Source organism: Mustela erminea, chromosome 7 (assembly GCF_009829155.1).
Source record: "Mustela erminea isolate mMusErm1 chromosome 7, mMusErm1.Pri, whole genome shotgun sequence".
NCBI classification, from domain to species: Eukaryota; Metazoa; Chordata; class Mammalia; order Carnivora; family Mustelidae; genus Mustela; species Mustela erminea.
In genome coordinates, this window is record NC_045620.1 from 117,021,279 (window position 1) to 117,041,629 (window position 20,351).

A 20,351-nucleotide genomic window follows, 5' to 3' on the forward strand; every position below is an offset into this window, starting at 1 on the left:
GCTGGTCTGGGGCCACGAGCTGTTTTTATGAGGACACCCCACCCCGCCTGTGCCAGATGCGAGAATCCACAGGGAAAACCCACGCTCCTACCTCTGAGGCACACACAGCTTCGGGCGGGAAGACCCGGTAAGCAGGTAATTTTAGTAAGTGCTGTGACACGAGGGGGACATTTTTAGATTGCTGGGGTCAGATCGTCTCAACTTTCTTTGAGCACAGGTGGTGGCAGTTTAAGATGAAAGATACCAGTAAGGATCCCCGTGTGTGGGGTCCAGAACCGAGCCAGATGAGGCCGGAAGTCGAGGGAAGGACTTACAGCCCATGCAAAGGGATGGGACCTGACTGTATTTCAGAAGAGTCACTCCAGCAGCACCGTGAAAAATTAAATGCAGGTCTAAAGACTTCAGTTCCCCAGAGAATATCTTTGGGGCACCTCTGCAAAGAGGCCAAGGAAATATATTTTGTGCTCGGAGCTGAGGCATCAAGGAGTCGAAAAGTTCCTAAAATGGGCTGACATCCCCACCCTTCTGGTCCTCACCCCATTTAGCACACCCTCGGCTTCTGGGCAGATGCTGAGACCCCCGACTTTCTCTCCCAGGGCTGTTCCTCATGGACCTCTGCAGACACTTTCCAGGTCTGCCCAGATGGCAGCTGGGGCGAGGGCTGTGCATCTGGACAGCGTGTCAAGACTGTTGTCTTGTTACAGCACAGCCCAGGCCAGGGACCAATTACAGGGTCCCTCTGCACAGCATCCTTATTACTGCGCTCAGCATGAAACAGGCAGAGGCTGGCAGAGCTGGGAACTGGCTTCCACCCCCTAAAGGCCAGCCGGGAAGGAGGAAGGAGGGCATCATCGATTTCTTCCCTTTCGGGCAGGTTTTCCCCTGTGAGCCTGTCTTTACAAGGAGGCACCCACTCCTCCACACTGGGCCTGACAGCCAGGGGCCTCCTGGAGCTCCAGGGTAGCACCGGATCTGGAATGCTCTGAGCAGAAATTTGCATCTGTGTATCCAAGGATGTCTCTCTGGGGAGAAGGCCCATGGCTCCCATCACTTTGCAAAGGGGGGGCCCTGTGTCGTCCGAGTAGTTAAGAAGACCTTCTCTCTCTCTCTCTCTCTCATCTTTACATCTGATGGCCGGGGGATCTCAGCAGAGACCCAGAGAGCAGACGTGATTTGCCCAAGGACATAAGGACATCCACTTCCGGGGTGGTGGCAGAGGCAGATCTCCAAGTCAGATCTCCTGGCTCCCCCCAGGACCCTCCTCACTGCCTCCTTGGTGAGACCCCTTCCCTCCTGCGCTGCGGACTCACGCGTTTCTGTGCTTTGCTAACAGAGGAACATGTAGCTGCTCTGTCTTGAGTGCTTGGTGTATGCACAGCACAGTGCTCTATATAGTTCACTTGTGGTAGTCCATTCGTTCATCAACCTGCATCATGGTTTCAGAGCGTAGGCTGGTGTGGTGCTCTCCATTGCCAGGGAGAGGTTAAACCACTTGCCTGAGGTCACAGAGGTAGAAACCAGAGGAGAGGGATGGCAAACCCAGCCCTAGGGCATCTACTCTTCCCAGGCCCCACTGGCCACGTCTGTGTTAAAATCCTGTCAGCCTGGCCCATCCCTGAAGGCCCCAGCCAGGACCTGTGTGCTTCCCAAAGGGTTCTGACAAGCCCAGCCCTTGCTGCCTTCCCTCCTCTGGGCAGACGGAGCCCTGACAAGTCCTCTGTAGGCAAATGGCCCTGATTCCCCAGCCAGGCCTGCTTCTTCCTTGCTGGCTGCCCTCGGGCGTGTCTCCTTCTCCTCCTCTAGCCTCTGCTTCTCTATGACACAGGAATTGTGGCATCCAAATCCTGGGGCTCTTAATGAGATAATTCATGTCCACAGAGTCATTTATTCAACAAATATTTGAGAATCTGCCATGTGCCAGGAACCGTGCAGGTGATACCCGTGGTGAGGGAGAAGACATAGTTCTGGCTCTCAGGACATCAGTGGCTGTTCAGAGAGGCAGACGGGAAAGAGATGCTTAGTCAGAGTGAGCTGGTGTAGGCCGGGGTGTCCAGATGCCTTCAAGGAGAGGTACAAGGGTCTAGGAGAGTGTAAGGAGAGACTGATTCAACCTGAGGTCCGGGGAAAGCCTCTTTAAAGAGGCGGCACTTCGTCTGAGCCGGATGGATGAGGAGGAGTGGGTCAGGTAAAGACTGTTCCAGGCAGAGAGCCCCACAGACATGGAGGCCGCTCAGTGGGGTTGCCGTAGCAAAATACCACCCACTGCGGGGCTTAAACAACAGAAATTCCTCCTCTTGAGGTTCTGGAGGCCTGGAGCCCGAGATCAAAGTGTTGGCAGTGACATTTTTCCTTGAGGCCTCTCTCCCTGGCTTGCCACCTTCCTGCTGTGTCCTCACATGGCCTCTTCTCTGTGTGAGGACACCCCTGGTGTCTCTGCCCCTTTTTATAAGGACACCAGTCATGGGGGATCAGGGCTCCACTCTGATAGCTATTTTAACATAATCCCCTCTTTGAAGGCCCTATCTCCAGCCAGTAGCACGAATTAGCCCCTCCCCAAATGACCTCATTTAACCTTCATTACTTCTTTAAAGGCGCTATCTCCAGATATGGTCATATTCTGAGGTCCCAGAGACCTCAACAGAGGAATCTTGGGAGGGGGAGAGACAACTCAGCCCAGAACAAGGGGGAAAGAGCCAGTCTTGTTTTAGAAGCTGAAGAGGCCAGGGAGCTGGAGGCGAATGACCAAAGGGGACAGTAGAGTGGGAGGGGGCTGGAGACTTAGCAGGGCTTGGGGTGGGCGGGTGAGGGCACAGCAGAGTGGGGACAATATTCCGAGTGCTGAGGGAGCCACTGGAGAGGTTTGGAGCTAGAATGGGAAACAGAGGATCAGGTGTGATTTAAAAAATGTGTCTCTGGAACATGGGTGCTTGGGGCCAAGAGTTGAAGTTCAGAGTTGGGTCTTCTTGACTCAAGAGGTGGTTGCTGTAGAGATAGCGGGGTGGACGGAGGATAGATGGACACCCGTGTTAGGATGTGGTGTTGGGTTAGGTATGGGGGAGGGGTGGCTCAGGTGATCAGGCTGAGAACAAAGGTGAGAGAGAAATAAGCGACAGAAAGAAAGATGGTCGGATTCCTCTCGGAGTCACTTCACAGATAATGGCGGCATTCCTTCTAATGGGAAGGACAAGGGGAGGTGCCAGTTGGGACCGGAAGATCGAGCCTACTTGGGGGGAGACACCCCCGTGAGCATGTCAGGCAGGCCTTTGTGTAGTGCAGAGGCAGAGCAAGGAGGTCCAGGCTGCGACGCTATATGGGGAGCTGGCCAACTATGGGAGGCGTTGGAGGCACAGGGGTAGAAGAAAGTCACCTATGGTGAGCAGGTGGGAAGCAGGATTTAATCCGTGAGGATTCCAACATTTCGAAGCCAGGGAGGGGAAGAAGCCAGCAAAGGAGATGGAGAAGAGACCAGAGCATGAGGAGGAGGACGAGGAAGCCAGGAGACCTTGGCTGGTAGGTCTGTGGACCGCTTTCCTTGCCATTCTCTGCTTCTTACTGGATTTTTTTCTTTTTTATTTTATTTTATTTTATTTTATTTTATTTTATTTATTTGACAGACCGAGGTTACAAGTAGGCAGAGAGGCAGGCAGAGAGAGGAGGAAGCAGGCTCCTCGCTGAGCAGAGAGCTCAATGCAGGGCTTGATCCCAGGACCTTGAGATCATGACCTGAGCCAAAGGCAGAGGCTTTAACCCACTGAGCCACCCAGGCGCCCCTGTCTTTTTTTTCTGAATAGCTGTTGGCAGTTTCCCTCAGGTGACAGAACTCAGGAAATAACGAGTAAATGAATGAACACACATGCTCAGAGCAGAGGAATAACTGCCAGTCTTATGAATGGGCCTTGGTGGTGTGGGTGGGGGCAGGGAGACAGGACTTGTAACTACCCTCACCTCCCTCCTGTAGCCCAGGTACATATTCTGTCCAAGTGGCTAGGCTGGGTGCGAGAATGCTGGAAACCCACAGCCCTATGGAGCAGAGGGCCCTCTGTGGAGCCACACCTCATGCCTGTCAGCGTCCTGTCCTGAGCAGGACTGAGCGAGTCGCCTTGGCTGCTTGTGCAGGGAGCCGCCTCCCCCAGCAGGTCGCCGGAGTCCCTGTCGCCTTTCCTCCCCGAGCAGTGTCGACTGCACTGTAATCACACAATTATGATGCCATTAAAATGTCACATTTGGAGAAATCCATATAAACAAAGCATTAACAACCCCTTGAAAATTGCAGTCTTTACCACTAATGACCTACTTTCTCTACACACCGCGCCCTCCTGCCACCCCCACTCGGCTGCTGCTTCCCCCAGCCCTGCGTTCGGAGGTGCTCCAGAGGGTACGGTCTGTCGTCTCTGCTGCTGGGAAACCCTTGATGTCTAATGTGCCGGCAGCGGCTCTGTGACGGGGCCAAAGGCAGCCAGGCCAGGGGAGCCCCGCGCGGAGCCACTTAGTGAAGGTGACCAGAGGAAGCCACACCCAGGCAGGGCCAGGGTCCTGCAGGAAGGGCCCTAAGAGAGAAGCCGGCCCTTGGGAAGTTGAAGGAGGAAGATGGTGTTGAAAAATCTGAAAGGTCACTTCATGCCTTAGCTTGGACCTCCCTTCCCCGCCCCGTCTTGGGGCACCAAGCTAGAACCAGACAGGTAGTTCTCAGATTCACAGCGTAACACAACACAGGAAGAAAGTGTCCTGCTCGGGACTGTGAGCGAGAGGGCTCTGGATCCCTGCTGCCTCGAGTCCAGGAGGAGACATAGGTGGGCTGGGCAGAGAGGCCCTGGCCAAGAGAGACTTGATGGTTTTAACTTCATTTCCCAGAAGAGTGCTCTGGGGAATTTCACATACTGAATTTTCTTTGTCACCAGAATCTAATTTTAATGCATGAAGAAAATGGATTACTTAGAGGAATGTTATATATGAGTACTCTTATAAAATAAAGTGAATGAGTGCTCTTATAAAGTAAAACATAAACCAAAACAGCTCTGGCAAGTAATTAATCTCTTCCAATGTATCTGAATTGCAAATCTGGATTCCCATAGAGTCCCGGATGTGATTAAAGGGAGAGGGTGCCTAATTCTGACAAAGCAAAGAGGAGGCCACCATGGATTAGAAGCAATTGGGTTAGCGTGTAGGTGTTTTAAATAACGCTCTGGCACTTTCCACCCCCTCTCAGTTCAGGGCTCACCTGCAGAAGGGATCAGGCCCCATACACCCTGATGAGTGGACAAGAATGGTTGGTGACCAGCATGTCATCTGGGGAAAGCAGTTATTGATGCTTCCTGAGTGAGGGAGATGGGGGGGTCTTGTTTACAAGCAAGTGCATCCTAAACTCCCTTTTTATAGTTGCTGTGACGGGCCATGGACCATGTTCCCACTGCATCCTGAAGATGGTCAGTATTTAGGACAGGCTCAGGAGGGTTTCTGTTTTTCAGCCCACTGCGATGATCACTGGCTGTGTCGCCTGTAGCACTCAGCTTGCCCTTGGCCAAGGCAGGACTCCCACCCTCACCCAGATTCAGCAGGCAAGCCGTCTGGGTACTCGGGTCTGTTTTTGACAAAAAGATCTCCTTTCATAAAAGCCGACCAGCGGTCCCCCATGGGGTGCTGTCAGATAAAGTCATTTCAAAGTCATGCACACCAACCCCACACCTACATATTCAGCAGCTGACCTAGTTTTGAAGAAGCTGGAGGGTATGTGGATGTCACCTTATTTACAGAGCAGCTAGAAAACGCGCTAAGCTCTGGGCCCCTGCTGCACGCGGTATCTGGGGAGATCTAGCCTGCGCGTTGGAGGTGTGGAAGAGAAGGGAACAAATTCTCCTCAGCCGAGAGCTCGGGGCTTCTTGCTAATGTCACCTTTGGGGAATGAATGACAGGGCTTAGGGGATACTGAAGCCTGAAACTCCTTTTCTAGCCAGAACTCAGTTTAGCGTGCAGATTAGGAAAGGTGTTTCCAGGCTAACCTGGCAGAGAGTATAGGACTGATCTGGTGGAATCCCTCCTCCCTTTTCCCTCCTCCTCTCTAGGCGGTACTGGGCAGTGGCCACTCCGCCAGTGACCCCCTGCCATCGCAGGTCCCTCTTGAGGACCCAACAGAGCCCCTATGTCTGGGCTTCATCCCAGCATCTCTACTTACTTGGCCAAGTCCCTTGAGACTCTCAAACCTCAGTTTCCCCTTCCGTAACATAGGATTCATAAAAGCACCTGCTTCAGGTTTTTCCTGAGTGTGCGATGAGTGACCTTTCAGGACAGAGCCTGGTGCACAGTAAATGTTACAGGTGTGAGAATTGATCACTTTTTCAAGTCAGCCCTTTCCCTGGCCTTCCATAGCCATCTCTATCTTGATTTCTCCAAGGTCGCCTTTGCCTGGGCAGAACATACAGGGAGATTTGGGGAAGCTGCAAACCTTGCCAGACACATTCCTTGTGAGTATAGCTGTAGGACTAGCCAGTCCAGCCCTCAGGAGCCAAGTCCCAGGAGGCCCGGAGAAGACATTCTGGGACTAATGTGTCCGGTGGAAGAGATAGGCCCGCAGTGGAGCAGAGAGCCCTGGCAACCAGGTTCCTTGGTTTGTTGGGAAACTTGGGGTGTTAAGCAGGCTCAAGTTTCTAACCTCACCCCCAAGATTCCTCAGTTCTCTCCTCAGAATCGCCCACATTGTTCTGTGCGGTCCCAGTTCCCACCTGCACACCTGTAAAATGAGGGTTAACTCAGAGGTCCTGCAAAGTTCCGTTTATGTCCTTCCAAAAGAAAGGGAACCCTTAGCTATTACATTTCTTAAAATACTTTTTTGTCTTATCATTTGCATAACCCTTGGGTAGACCCGCCCTGCCGGGTCCCAGGACATATGACGTTGGTAATGACCTAGGGCTTTCCTCCCAGTGGACAGCCCGGTGATGCCTATAGTCATTCACTTGTGGATGCTGTCAGAGACCCCATTTCTACCACAGGGAAGGAAGAAGCTAAACATAGATTGGCTGACTATAAATTGCTTTTTCTCTCCATTAGCATCCAGTACCCCCCAAAAATAATAGTAACTGTAGCAATGTTGACAATAATAATATGTTACATACGCATTATGTTTTGCCAAGCAATTTTTCAGGCCGTATCTCATTTCTGAGATCTAATTTGGGGCCTGTAAAATTGTGTGGGGTACCCTCAGGGTGGAGGGAAGGACTGACCACAAGCAGTTGAAAGGACGCGTAGAACACAGCCAGGCTCCGGACCCAGCTTTTCCTGACTTGCATTCTCTTCCTGACATCAGAGAAACGGTGGAGAAGGATTATAGGGTCATCCCTAGTGCGGCGCTCCCCCTTCTGTGCCCGCTCTGTTCTCCCACACACAAACCCTCTGGTGACTGCGATTCTGTCTGGTGAAATTGGGTTGAAATATACAAGGAGCCCCCTGAAGGAGAAAAGAAATCACGGAAGCGTCCTCTGTAGTAGGAGCACTGTTCCCTTCCTGTCATCCTTCCCTAACCTTTATCTTTCTTTACTTTTCTCCTTTTATTCCATGACTGCCCCCGGGGTCACAATTTGGTGGTCTTCAGGCCAAATGTAGCCTGTGGGCATATTTTGCCCAAAGAGGAAATTGAAAGAGCCTTAACTAGACAGGTTTTGTGTGGTATGTACAAGGTATTCATTTCTGTTCAAGGCATTTCTGTTCTCAGTGACCCCGAAGGCATGTTCTTTTGTGACCCCTGCTAGACCACCGTTGTTCAGTAGTGTCCCTTGACAATTGCCTGGGTCCACAGCTGTTCCTTGAGGCAAAAGAGCTTTCTAATGATGCCTGGTGATATTTCCTAGCCCTGCTGGCACAAGGGAGGGGAGAGGAGTCTGACTTTGGAGGAGAGATTTCTTCTGTCACTGAGAAATGCAAATCTTGTTTTTAGTGTTTTATTCTTTCTTTGGAGAACTTGCTTTCCTTGGGGGTAAAGCCCTGACCTTGAGGCCCCATCTCAATCCTGCAAGAGGCCACTGTGGCCACGTTGGAATATGGCTGCAGCATCCCCTTGCAGGCCCTCCCTCAGTCTGATGCGGTGACCGTGCACCTAAGATGACTCACTGTCCATGCCAGAGACCGTGTTGCATGTCCTGTCTTGTCTGGCTGGAGGCTTCCCCTCCCGAGCCCACTTCCGGTTCTGCTCTTCCCAAGTGCAGCTTCTCTGCTCCGTCTCTCCAGGGCACAATTCCATCTCTTGGTGCATTTTCTCCTCCAGCATCAGCCTCCTGGTTGGGGGCAAATCCAACTGCCTGTGTCACTGACAAATCCTCTTTCTCCTGAGCCCCATGGGGGTACCTGGCTCCCTCCCCTTCTGATCTCTTGCTTTCTAGGTTCCAGACCTGGAAGGGATGAGGCTTCTGCCGTTCCGGGGGTTGGCTTACTGCTCTAGTCTTTGAACACAAAGAAGAGGATAAGGAGCTCTGGGTTGAGTCTTTCTTTGGTGGTGGAATTTATAGGACGTTGGGTGGGAAGGGTGCAGACACGTCGGCATTGCTCACGCTCCCTGACACCTGCGGGGTGGAGGGGGGACAGGCCCTCTTCCCCAGTCACGCAGACTTAAATCTCCCTGGTACCTCCCTCTCATGCTAATTAGTAAGCAAATTAATCTCCATATAAGGTCCAAATTGTGTGAGTTTGGTTTTTTTCTATTCCAGAAACAAAAGCTGGGCTGCTGTCCATTCCATTAATCATATTATATTTCACAGTTGGAGTTTTTAGGCAATTATAATAATTATCAGAACTTCTCCTCTTCCAGAAAGCTCGAAGCCTCCCCCCAAAGCCGTATTTGCGCGTGGTGTGCAGTTGGGATACAGGTGGTGTGTGTATGTTGGGGCAGTGGCAGGCAGGAGAGAGCTGGGCAGTAGTGGCTCTTGCTGGCAGAGCCTCAGTGACACTGACTGGAGGCAGACGGAGAAAGAGACCAGTGTTCCAGAGGGTTCTAGGCATGGCGTCCAGGCTGGCAGACCGTCCAGGGGTGCAGAGAAGCCATAACAAGCAGCTCCCAGCAGACCCATTTTGTAGGCACCTAGCTCTAGGGCGGGGAAGAGGAGGATGAAAGCAAAGTAGGGGAAGAAATGGACGGAGCAGGACTAGAAGAGTAAACTCATCCCTGCTGATTACACGCTACCTCATTTGGTCCAAGAAATAGCCTTTTCCCCTCCATTATATGTCCATTCCATCCTCCACATTCTTTAAGGAGTGTCTTTCATATAATTAATACTAACCATTAAACTACAGCATTAAAGGAGCAATTGCCTAATTCTGAGGAAAATTTAAATTTATTACCAGCACCCGAGATAAAATGAATACTGAAGAGAAGGAGAGAAAACCCTGCAGAAGATAAATAGAAAGCCAAGTGGGATATTGACTTGATCCTTCTCCAGTGCAGGGTAATTTGGCTTCTAAAGTGAGTTAGATCATAATAAATTAAATTTAGATTTCTGCACATCAGTTAAATAACTCCCAAGACAGAATTCCAGCCAGAGGAAGAGGTGATAATACATGGTGGAAATATTAAAATGAAGATCTTATCTAATAATCCATAATTGATGTGCTGTCCCTAGATGAGGGAAAAGGATTTTCCAGCTCCTTCCTTTGCCGTGAGCCCAGGTGAGCAAAGGAGGGGCTGGCCGGCCCTTCCTTCTTTGCTGGAATTCGTCTTACATGCTGTGGCGGGAGGGAGTCCATTCCCAGGGCTGTTCCTTTCCCAGCCCATTCACTCTGGACAAGATTTGCATAGAGATGTGCTGTCCTCTTCACTCTGTGGACTGGCCCTTGGAAAAATAAGGCCCATCCCCAGCTGGGTGGGTATTAGAATAACACTGGTGTGAGCAGATAACTTCTACATGTTTGGTTATCACCATCCAGCAAGGGAGTAAAACGTGGCTGTGGATGAAACTCCTTGATGATGTCGAAGGAACGTGAGCTTTGAAGCCAGAAGTCCTGGGTCAGAGTCTCAGTAGCAGACTCACTATGTCCGTGGTCTTAAGCAGGCTCCTTTGTTTCAGTTTTCTCGCCTGTGAAATGGGAACAACACAACCGGCTTGCCTGCCTCACAGAGATAATACAGATGCAGCATTCCCGTGAGAAAGCTTTGCAGATAAGAGTAAACTTTTCTGTTTGGCCTGTTTGATATTGACCATCGATTGTTACTATATTTTCTCATTTCTAAAAGTGATGCTCAGTTCCTTTTCAGTGAACTTTGGTTCTTTGCTGATTCTTTATTCCGTATTTTAACCATTTTATCCACAGTTATGCTTTCTTTTGTATCTGTGATTCTTGCATCTGAAGTCTTTGGAAGATCTAATCTGTTGTTTATAGTTTCCACTTAAAAAAAGGACTTATTTCACTTATTTTTGGAAAGCAAGAGAGAGAGTGCAGTGGGGAGGGGCAGAGGAGGGAGCGGGAGAGAGAAACACAAGTAGACCAGTGCTGGGTACAGAGCCCAACACAGGTTCATTCTCGCAACCCTGAATTCAGGACCCTGAGATCAGATCTGAGCCAAAACCAAGAGTCAGACGCTCAACTGACTGAGCCAGCCAGATGCCTTTGATCTTTTTTATTGTGATTTTGTCTTTCAGTGAGCTTTGTGGAACTCCTGAGGATGTAAATTGGAGATAGTTTTCTCCAGGTAGGATTTACGTTTGCTTCTGGCAGGAGACAGATTCTGGTTTAATATTAGAAGGAAACTTCTAGAAGTCGCAGGCCTTCAAAGTTTGGAGTGGGTTCCTTGGGACCTCTGTGTCCCTGGCTGGACCCAGGAGGGATGTCCACTGGACAGTGGAATGTTATGCTGGAGTGTCAAATATTGAATGGATAGATGAATTCTGTCATCTTTAAATAAGCCCTGTCATTGTTTTAAGTTCTTACCTACTGTGTGTTAGCCTGGCATCTTCCAACCTTCTTGCAGGAATCTTCCTGTGGAGTTGCATCCTTTCTGCCCTGGCTTGGGGGGAGACCAGTCTTGCACTCAGGAAGAAGAGTGGTGAACCAGTGCGGGGATGGTAAAGGAGACACAGAGATCCTCTGAAGGGGGAGATCCCAATCAGAGGAAGAAGTTAGCAGAGAAAAATAATGGGAAACACATAGTCTTTGAAGATGGCCAAAGGAAATGGCAGGAAGGCTCTGGGAAGGCAGTGTCACCTCGTGGTCGGGAGCACAGCAGTGGAGCCAGGCTCCATGGGTTCAAACCCTGGCTCAAGCGTGTACTACCTGTGTGACATTGGCCAAGTCACCTGATCACTCTCTGCCTTGGTTTCCCCAGTTGTAAAATGGGAATGGTAAAATCGGCATCTTTGATTGTGAGGATTAGATGTGAATGTTTATGACATGTGATAGGTACCCCTAGAGTGTTAGTTGTTTTATCGTAGGGTAAGTTTGAGAAGTTTTATTAAGGATCAGCACTGTTCAGAGAAGGATAGAAGTTTCAAGTGATAGAGACATTCTCATTCTAATGGTAGGGGGAAGAAAAGACGTAAGGCAATGAGAGAACTAGTAGCTGGGGGAAAGAAGAGAGGGAGACAAACACATTAAAATCATAGAGAGCCCCACAATCAGTTCTAATAGCGCTGGAGCCAAATAATCAGCCTGCACGAGAAATGAGAGCAACAGGCCAGGGAAGGTCAGAGGAAAGGGGACTCGGGGCGGGGCGTCTCCTGTAAGGACAGTGGGAGGAAAGAAACAAATGTGCTTCTGCATGTTCATTTTTGGTGCCCAGTTATTTAAGCAGCCTTTGGGTGATGTAATCAGATCCATTCTGTTGAAAAGATCATCTTGGTTTTCTGTACATGACATCATACTTACAGTTGAAACGCATACACTCTAGGTTGAGTAAATTCTGGTCAGAGATGCAAGGAAGATTTTGCCTGTGGGTCGTGGATGGTGGTGGGGGCCCTACAGGAGGGGTCAGATCCCTGGGGCGGGAGCTTGCGGGGGTTCCTGGTGGGAGAGAACCGTATTATCACTTCCTGTAACAGCAAAGTTTGCGAAGGTGCACGTGCGGGTCTAAGCAGTGCCTCGGGTGATCACAGGAGCCAGGAAGCAAGGAATCCAAAGTGTGGGTACCATGTGCTGCCCTCTGGGTCCTCAGAGCCTGAATATGGGGCCTCGTGAATTGAAGAGCTTGGAAACCAACTCCAAATTAGTACTAGAAGTATCTGGGGGAGTCTGGGGCCCTTTAGAAATCCTGGGAGGGCCATAGCCACTTCCCTCTGTGGACCAGCAGGGAAAGAGGGGCTGGTCCTTCCCATGGGCTTGGCCCCCACCTCACTCCTCTCCATTCGCTCTCGGGAGAGGACATGCCCCAGATTGATTTCTGTGATAGAGCAAACTGAGGCGTTGGGAGGTTCAAGAAGGATTCAATCAGCAGTCCCTTCACTTTCTAGCCATGAAGCTTGGGCAAGCCAGCCAGCTAGCTAGCCTCTCTCCCTGCTGATCCTTCTCTGTACAGATGGGGTTGTGTGTGCATTCTGAGGCAATATGTGTGGGATGCCTTGTAAAACAGAAATTATTATTCAGATGGTAATGTTAGTATTTTAAACACAGTGTCACTATTATTTAATACATCCAGATATTGTTGTAGGAAAACCAAGCTCCCAGGCCAGGGAGTTCCCCCCCAGTGGATCTCAGTGCAACGAAGTGTGAACCCGCTCTGTGCACGTGACCATCGGAGGAAGCGGTCCCCTCCGGGGAAGTTTTGAGTGATTGTTCAGTTTTTCTCACCAGCCAGGCTGTTACTCTGGCTCTGGGCTTTCTAGGGTCCAGAATCACAGCTGAGTTCCCATGGTCCCCTCACCAAGGAGGCAGAATCTGCCAGGAATGGTTTGCTGCCTGTAGGGTGGTGATTGCTGGCCTTGAGCCTGGTCTGGTGTGAACAGAGAGTAGGGGACGAGGCCAAGAGGTCTCTACCTGCCTTTTCTCCAGCCCGTCCCTGGGGCCTGCTCCTCCATCTGCTTCTCCAGCTGATGCGTGGAACCTTCTTCCATCAGTGCCCCAGCACCGCCCCTGTTCAGCCCTCCCTTTCCACCAGCCTCAATTCCTGAGCTCCCCTCCCAGCTGGGCTCCTTGTGGCAATCTCTTCCCTCCACTTCGTCCAGCACCTGTGGCCAGAGGCCCTTCCCCCTGACCTGCTTCATACAGACCCAGCTGTGTTGCAGAATTTGCTTTCACTCATGCGTTCTTTGCGGTCCACATTCTGGCTGCCCCATTCCTGAGCTAGCCCTGTCCTCAGCAGATTCTCCCTTCCCCAGGTCTTCCCGCCCTTTATCTGGGTTTTCACTACACACGTATTTCCTCTCCCACTTCCTCCTAAGCAAAGCAAACTGCCTGCTCATCCTTCAAGCACAAACTGATTTGACGCTTCTTCCAGGCAGCCCTCCCCATTTCCCTCACTCCTCTGGTAGAAGCGGTAAAGGAGTCTTCATGCATGTCTCTCTGCAACCTTGCAACCTACTCGAGTTCTGGGACCTTCCATCTCTGCATCTCCCCTCCGTAGCACAGAGTGTTGGAGGAGCTCACCCCTGACTGAGAGACTTGCAGTGAATCTAACTGGGAATGAGCCAGTGGGGGATGTTACCGGGTCCCATGATTTCAGGGGTGACAGCTGTCAGTCTGTGACATTGCACAGCTCAGGCTGGGTAGGGCGTGGAGGGGGAGGGTCTCACACTCCACCCCCTGTGTAGCAGCAGTATCCAAGCACATTCATAAAATCAATTACTGGCTAAAACTCGCTGGTTTTCAAAGCTTCATTTTGTGCTATTAGCAAGAGAATGCTGTTTCAAAAGGAGATAACAGAGAGAGAGAGGCAGATCAATTACCAGATAAGATCGAGTGGTGCGTGAGATAAATGTGCACATCATGAACCACCCCACAGAGCCACCTTCTGGGGTTGGGGGGCACCTGGCCAGACATCTGCGGGGCCTGCCCTGAACCTTTCCTTCAGGTTCCGCATGTCCAGAAAGGCTTCCTGGTCAGCGATGAGGGAGGGGGTCCAGGCAGCTTTTCACATTTGCACCGCAACCAGGGGTCAGTAACACACGAGTGAGCATCCCATCCTTGGGGACATTGTTAGCCCCAGGGCCCCAGCCCTCACGGTCTAGGGCAGAACCTGGTCAGTGGGTTCTCCCCAGAGATAGAGTGCCAGCCTCCCCTGGCAGGGACCATTATGGGAAGCAGCCAGCGTGCAGAGGCTCCGAAGCCGAGAGCTGGCGTGGTCCGGGCAGCCAAGGCAGCCCGGCTCTGGGCTCGAGCCACCCCCTCGCTGTGTGCCTTGCCTTCTCTGCTGTGCAAATGCACTGGCGGGCCCAGGAGGCTGAGCTCTGCTTTCGGCTCGACCCCTGTCCCACCTGTGCAGACAAACCTGGAACTTTGGTGAGAACTTGTCTTCCCAGCTCAGCACAGAGCGTCTGGGGAGGACGGAACAAGATCGTGAGTACACAAGCTACCTCATACCTATTTCTAAAGCACTGTTCCTGCACTGATGCTTAAATATAATCCCAGCATTAGGGGCACTTGCGTGGCTCGGTCAGTTCAGGGTCCGACTCTTGATTTTGGCTCAGAACCTGATCTCAGGGATGGAGCCCCCTATGGGACCCCGCACTCAGCACAGAGTCTACTTGGGGTTCTCACTCTCCCTCTGCCCTTTCCTCTGCATGCTCTTTCTCTCTCAAATAAATAAATAATCTAAAAAAAAGTAATCACAGATTTCTGGGTCGGGTCAGAGGAAGAGGGGAACACGCAGGCCTCCATCCGGTGGGGAGCATGTTCTTACAGATGGATCGCCTGCGTCCTGTGGCAGAGGGGGGATGGCGGTCCTAGTCCTTCTGTACCTACTCCCAAGCCAGCGCTTTTCAGCCAGGTGTTCTCAGATTACCCTGGTGAGGCGGCCTGCGGGCTCAGGGTGCTAGAACCCAAGTCCTAGCCCAGCCAACTTCCTGAGGGTGGGATCCTGAGCAAGGAGGTACTTAGCCCATGGAGGCTGTTTTCTTGTGTTGGTCCTGGGACCACATCCTGGGACGGCCAGTGGGAATGAGTAACGGTTCTAGCACAGCGCCTCGTGCACAGGGCTCAGCAAACAGCAGCTGCCCTCACCGCGTCGCCCTGTGTGTTATCATCGTTGCTGAGGTTTCATTAACCTCTGGCCCCATCCTTGGGCTAAACTGTGCCGGGGAAAACCTATTCTCTGCAGCTGGGCAGCAACAGACGGAGAGGGCTGGGGGAGGGCTGGGAGCTCTTCTCACTGACTTCGCATTTGTGCTCCGCAGACTTTGGACTCTGACTGGGAAGACCCATGGGACCAGTTTGATGAGCGGCAGTATCTGAATGCCAAAAAGTGGCGCGTGGGTGACGATCCCTATAAGCTGTATGCTTTCAACCAGCGGGAGAGCGAGCGGATCTCCAGCAGCCGGGCCGTACCCGACACCCGCCATCTGAGGTACCTCCCCCTGCTCTCACTTGCTACTCTCTCTCCTACCCGGTGGTGATGACAGAGCAAGGGCAGGCTGGATTCGGGGGCTGTACCAAGAATCGGGGCAGGCACACGCAATCTGCAGGCTGGACTCGGGGGTGGGGGACCCGGGCCAAGGATCGGGGCAGGTACATACCATCTGCAGGCTGGACTGGGGATGCCCAGGCCAAGGATCGAGGCAGGCATGTGCCGTCTGTTGCTGGCCGGTCAGTAGTTAAGGCTCTCTGCACTCCTCACTGCTGTGAGCCACCCCCAGGCGCCTCCAGGGGGAATAGGGGAGACCCCTTCGCCTGCACTTTGCCCCCCTCACCCGGTGTCCACCCCGAAATCATGGAGCACTAGAGACCTTATAGCCTGGGCCTGGTTTCCCTGCCAGATTCCCATGGCCTGGCCTGGCACGGCTTTCAAAGGGAGGGAGGGCAAGACCCGCAGACCCCTGGGAAGTCAGGTCGGTGGCTTCGTCTGTCGCTGGGATGGGTCATTTCCTCGGACAGCCCAGTTTCGTCATGCGAGATGCGGGGCTTCTTCACATGCCCCTGCTGTCTGCTGTGGGGCGCCCTGTTCCCCAGCCTCTGTTCTGCTGTCTCCTCCTCCTTTCTGAGTCAGGCCTGCCGAAAGCTTCTTTTCTCGGGGGAAGGAGCCTTTGTGAAGGTCGGTTGCCTCATTACCAGTCCCTCCTAGAATCAATACAGTCCTTTGCTTCCTCATGAGGCCCGAGTAAGCTGGTCCATCTCTACCCCAGCCCCTCCGAGCTGGCCTCCCTGCCTACAACGGGGAGGCCCAGCTGTGCCGAAGGCCCCCAGGGCCGTGTTTCTATCTCCCATGGGAAATGCACTTGGCACCAGCTCCAAAGAGCAGACAGGCGTGTTCGGGGTGGAGGGGCTTGGAGGTGTGGTTAAACCGAGAGGCTGGCCGACTGGGGGCAGCTTCTCAGCTTTCTGTCTTTGTTTGGGTCTGGGGAGACCTGCTTGTGGATACTGGGGTGTCACTGGGAGCAGGTCAGTAAGAGTTCTCATGACTTAGGATGCCGGTCAATCTGGTGATGCTTAAGTTGTCAGTCTGTGAAGGGGGGTGGACTCAGTTTCCCCAGCTAGGCTGTACAACCCAGAGACCTTGACTTACATAACATGCATCTCATGGAGGGGCTCATGTCAGTCACCATCATTCATAAAAGGAGCCAGAGCCCCGATCCCCCCATAGGGCCCTGAGCCATAAGGCATCTGTGGCTTTAGAAGTCTTCAGAAGACTCCAAGAGTCTGCAAACTGAACACCCCCCGACCCCAGCCTCGAGGTACCCACGAGAGTCTCCTTAGCAGCAGGAAATGCCCTACAGCCAGAGATCTGGGGCACTGGCTCTACCTCGAACATTCTTGGCTGCTGGCCTGAAAGCTTCTTCAAGTCAGAGTCTTGTAATATTGCTGTCAGAATTCCACAGCCCTTATCATGGCCCTTGGCATCTGATAGAATTTTCTTTAAAACTTAGGTAACCTGGGGGCAGCTGGGTGGCTCAGTTGGTTAAGTGTCTGCCTTCGGCTCAGGTCATGATCTTGGGGTCCTGGGATCGAGCCCCGTGTCAGGATCCCTGCTCAGCAGAGAGCCTGCTTCTCCCTCTCCCTCTGCCCCTCCCCTCCTGCTTGTGCTCTTTCTCTCAAATAAATAAATAAAATCTTTTAAAAAGGATTAAGTAATTTTATTTCCCTGAGCGGAGACTACAGGTAGAATGGAGAAGAAGGCTGAAAAGTCCCCCATCTTAGGCACCTGGTCCCTCCCTTGTCCTGAGTCCTGATGGTGAGAACCTCTAGAAGGACGAAGGGCTACCTCCCAGCCAGGAAAGGAGCCGGTACATTGGGACACGAGCTCTGTAGAAGGGAGGCATGGAGTGGGGGGTTCACTGAGCAGGCAGGTTCCAGGGGATACCCTGAGCAGGACGAATTTCTGTGTTCACCCTCATCTGTGATCCGAGAGGCAGAAATGAAAGTGGTTTAAGAGGACTGGACGTAGGTGCGGGATGTAGGGGAGGAACTGAGACCGTCCGCCAGGATTCTGGTTTACCGGGTCCTGTTCGGGGTTCTCTCCCAGTGCGTTGTATCTGTCAGGGAAGTTTGATCTGCTGGCAGGGTGGCAAGAGGGACGGACAGGATTTAGATGGAATCTAAGGCCCCTTTGGGGAAGACAAAGAGGAAAAGTCTGTCAGCCATATGTGTGCCTCTGGGCGCTCACCTTGCCCTGTGGGAGTGGGAATTGTGTGACTCGGAGAATTTCAGATCTGGGGATCCTGATCCAAAAAAGCAGAGAGAGGAGAGGACAGGGGAATAGGAATGAGGGCAGGCACATGGGACCAGGCAGCCATGGCAGGGCTATTGAGCACCGACTGTGTACAAAGCCCCAGGCTAGTGCAATGGCGTCAGCCATGTCTAGGCTGAGGGTGGTAGGGGGCTGAGTCTGTGCCCAGACCACTCTTGTGCTAAAGAGAGTTCCAGAGACTGCCAGCGAAGCCCAGGATGCTTCCCTCAGATGGGCCCCCCCACCCCCGGGGATGGACTTTCTGTCTACAGGATCTCATTCTTCCAGCCCTCGATTCCCAGGGAATTGTGTCCGTGAAGTTAAAACCACCAACTAAATCCCTTAATCCTGTGATGCCAGCTTTCCTGTATCCTGATTTCATCCTGAGGTAATGCCCGGGGCCGGCCTGCCTGGGCTGCCAGCACACTAGGACCCGTCTTGGGGCCTGCTCGTCCCTGCTCTAACCAGCTGTGGCTGCTGGTGACCTGTCTCCCGTCGCCCAGGGATTCAGTCAGGGGCTGGCATTTACTGCGAGGGCTGTGCTGTGCATTGTAGGATGCTGGGCAGCCTCTCTGGGCTCCACCCACCAGATGCCAGGAGCACCCCCCACCATGTGACGTGGCCAGCTGTCACCGGAGGGGCAGAGGGGCAGCAAGACCGAACCCCTGCTGCAGAGCCAGCCCCACTTCTTACCTCAAGACTGAAACATCAACAACCCCGGCAACAGAACGAGGTCTTCCACTTTTTGCGGAGACAGCTTTGCTGGCTTCCAGTACAGTGCCTGGCAGGTGATAGAATTCCGAGAAACACTTGTTGAACAAAGGAGAGGGAGAGGAAATCTGCAAAGACACTTGACTACTTTGCCCCATCTGTCTTCTGTGCAAAGAGGGAAAGAGGACAGAGAAGCAGCCCCCCAGCCTCCTCTCCTTCCATCCTCGGGGGCTTCAGATGAGGAGGCAGGAGAACGGAGTCCGTGAAAGGAGTTCTCATTAGTGGGAAGAGAAGAGCAAAGAAACAGCATGGGGGAGTGGCCTGAGCTTATTAAATTTGCTTCCAATTTTCTTACCACCATAATTGGATTCTGATTTATAGGACGCGTGTGGACGAGCGCCTGAGATGGAGCTATTAGCTGAGCATTAGAGCACACGCTGCGGGGAGGCCGGCGTTGGGGGGCATCGCCCAGGAATTCAGAAATGCCGCGAGGCCAGAGGAGGCAGCAGGTGGGGGGAGGGGACAGGGCCACAGAATTTTTTGCCCGATAGGCAGCTGGGCCGATGGAAAAGCCAAGCACACTGGCAGTTATGGAAGCCCTCCCAAGCACATCGTGGCCTGGCCCCGAGTAAAAGAAGCCTCATAGAGGCCGGGGCTTCATCTCCCCATGAGGAATAGAACCATCACCTTGTCCTCTTGGTCCTCCATGTCAGGGAACCCTGGGTATTTTTGTGGGGATGGCTGGAGTCACCTGGAGAGCAGAGTGACCGAGGCAAGGAGGTGGGCTTGGAACTCCCCATTCCCAGGCTTTATGGGGTGGTGGGCAGTGAGGGATGTCCACATCCAGGCTAGTTTAGTAAGTGAGGTTCCTCTGGTTTCCAAAGGATCCGCTTCATATTCACCCTTGGGGGTTGACAACCAGAACTTCCCTTGCTCACCCACCCCTGACTCAACAGGCGACATTTTCACAGTCTCGAGATGGACGGCTGCTGTCATCGGCCTTTCAGTACATCTTGGCTGTGGCTCAGTTTCCTCATCCCTGATCCAGGGCCCGTGGGAGGCATGGGAACCAGGCCCAGCAGTGGCCTTCCCTCTGCACATTCTCTCCCAGCTTTGCTCTCTCTTTACATTGGACTAGAAGGCCTTGAAGCTTTATGGGCACAGTCACTGCACCTTGCAAGTCCATGTATCCTGCTGCAGCCGGTCTTCTCGTTCTGGAAGTATCCACGTCCATGTGCTCGGCTCTCTCACCTGCCTCCGTGGGAATCTCTTGGTTGTGCTGGTGTTGGAACAACCTCTTGCCATCTTGTTCCCCTGAGACCCTCAATCCCGTTAACATGGATGAGAGCCCTAACTCCTGGGGTCCCGCCAAGGTCCACTGGGGTTGCAAGGATGACGATGAGATGGCAATGGTGTCACTGTGTCAGTGTTACAAAGGGACAGCATCTAGCCAGGGTGATTCTGAGATGATTTCCCAGCAGAGTTCTCCTGTTTATCGAGCACGGATGGTCCAACAAACAGTCCTTGTTTTCCAGTTGTCCCGCCCTCACCACTGTCCCCACATTTGGGTGACAGCAGCTGGCCCTGCCTTCATCCAAGCAGCACAGAAAACATCTAGCAGACAAGAAGCCACTCGATAGAGGCACCCCCCCCGGGGGAGGGGAGGGCAGTATTTTTGATAAAGCAAATGTATATTTTTTGCTGTTGCCTAGCAATACTTATTATGGGGTTGTTTTGACTGTGGGGGCGCAGGTGGCAGGGTGGACTGCGCCCAGGAACCACGAGCTAGAAGACCTTGCTGCTGGGAAGCCTCATTAGGTCATGTCGGGCTGGCCGGCTGGCCCTGATTTTTCCCCTC

General features: G+C 52.5%; 1 protein-coding gene across 2 annotated transcripts in view; it reads left to right on the forward strand.

Moving 5' to 3' along the window:
• Positions 1-20,351, forward strand: part of GALNT14 (polypeptide N-acetylgalactosaminyltransferase 14) — a 212,323-nt gene that overhangs the window by 123,925 nt on the left and 68,047 nt on the right. For both annotated transcript variants that reach the window (XR_004287987.1, XM_032353052.1), the window contains exon 2: positions 15,297-15,466. Coding sequence is in view for 1 of the 2 variants with exons in the window: in XM_032353052.1 (XP_032208943.1) it covers positions 15,297-15,466 (170 nt within the window). In the remaining variant the exon portion in view is untranslated. The remainder of the gene's footprint in view (positions 1-15,296; positions 15,467-20,351) is intronic.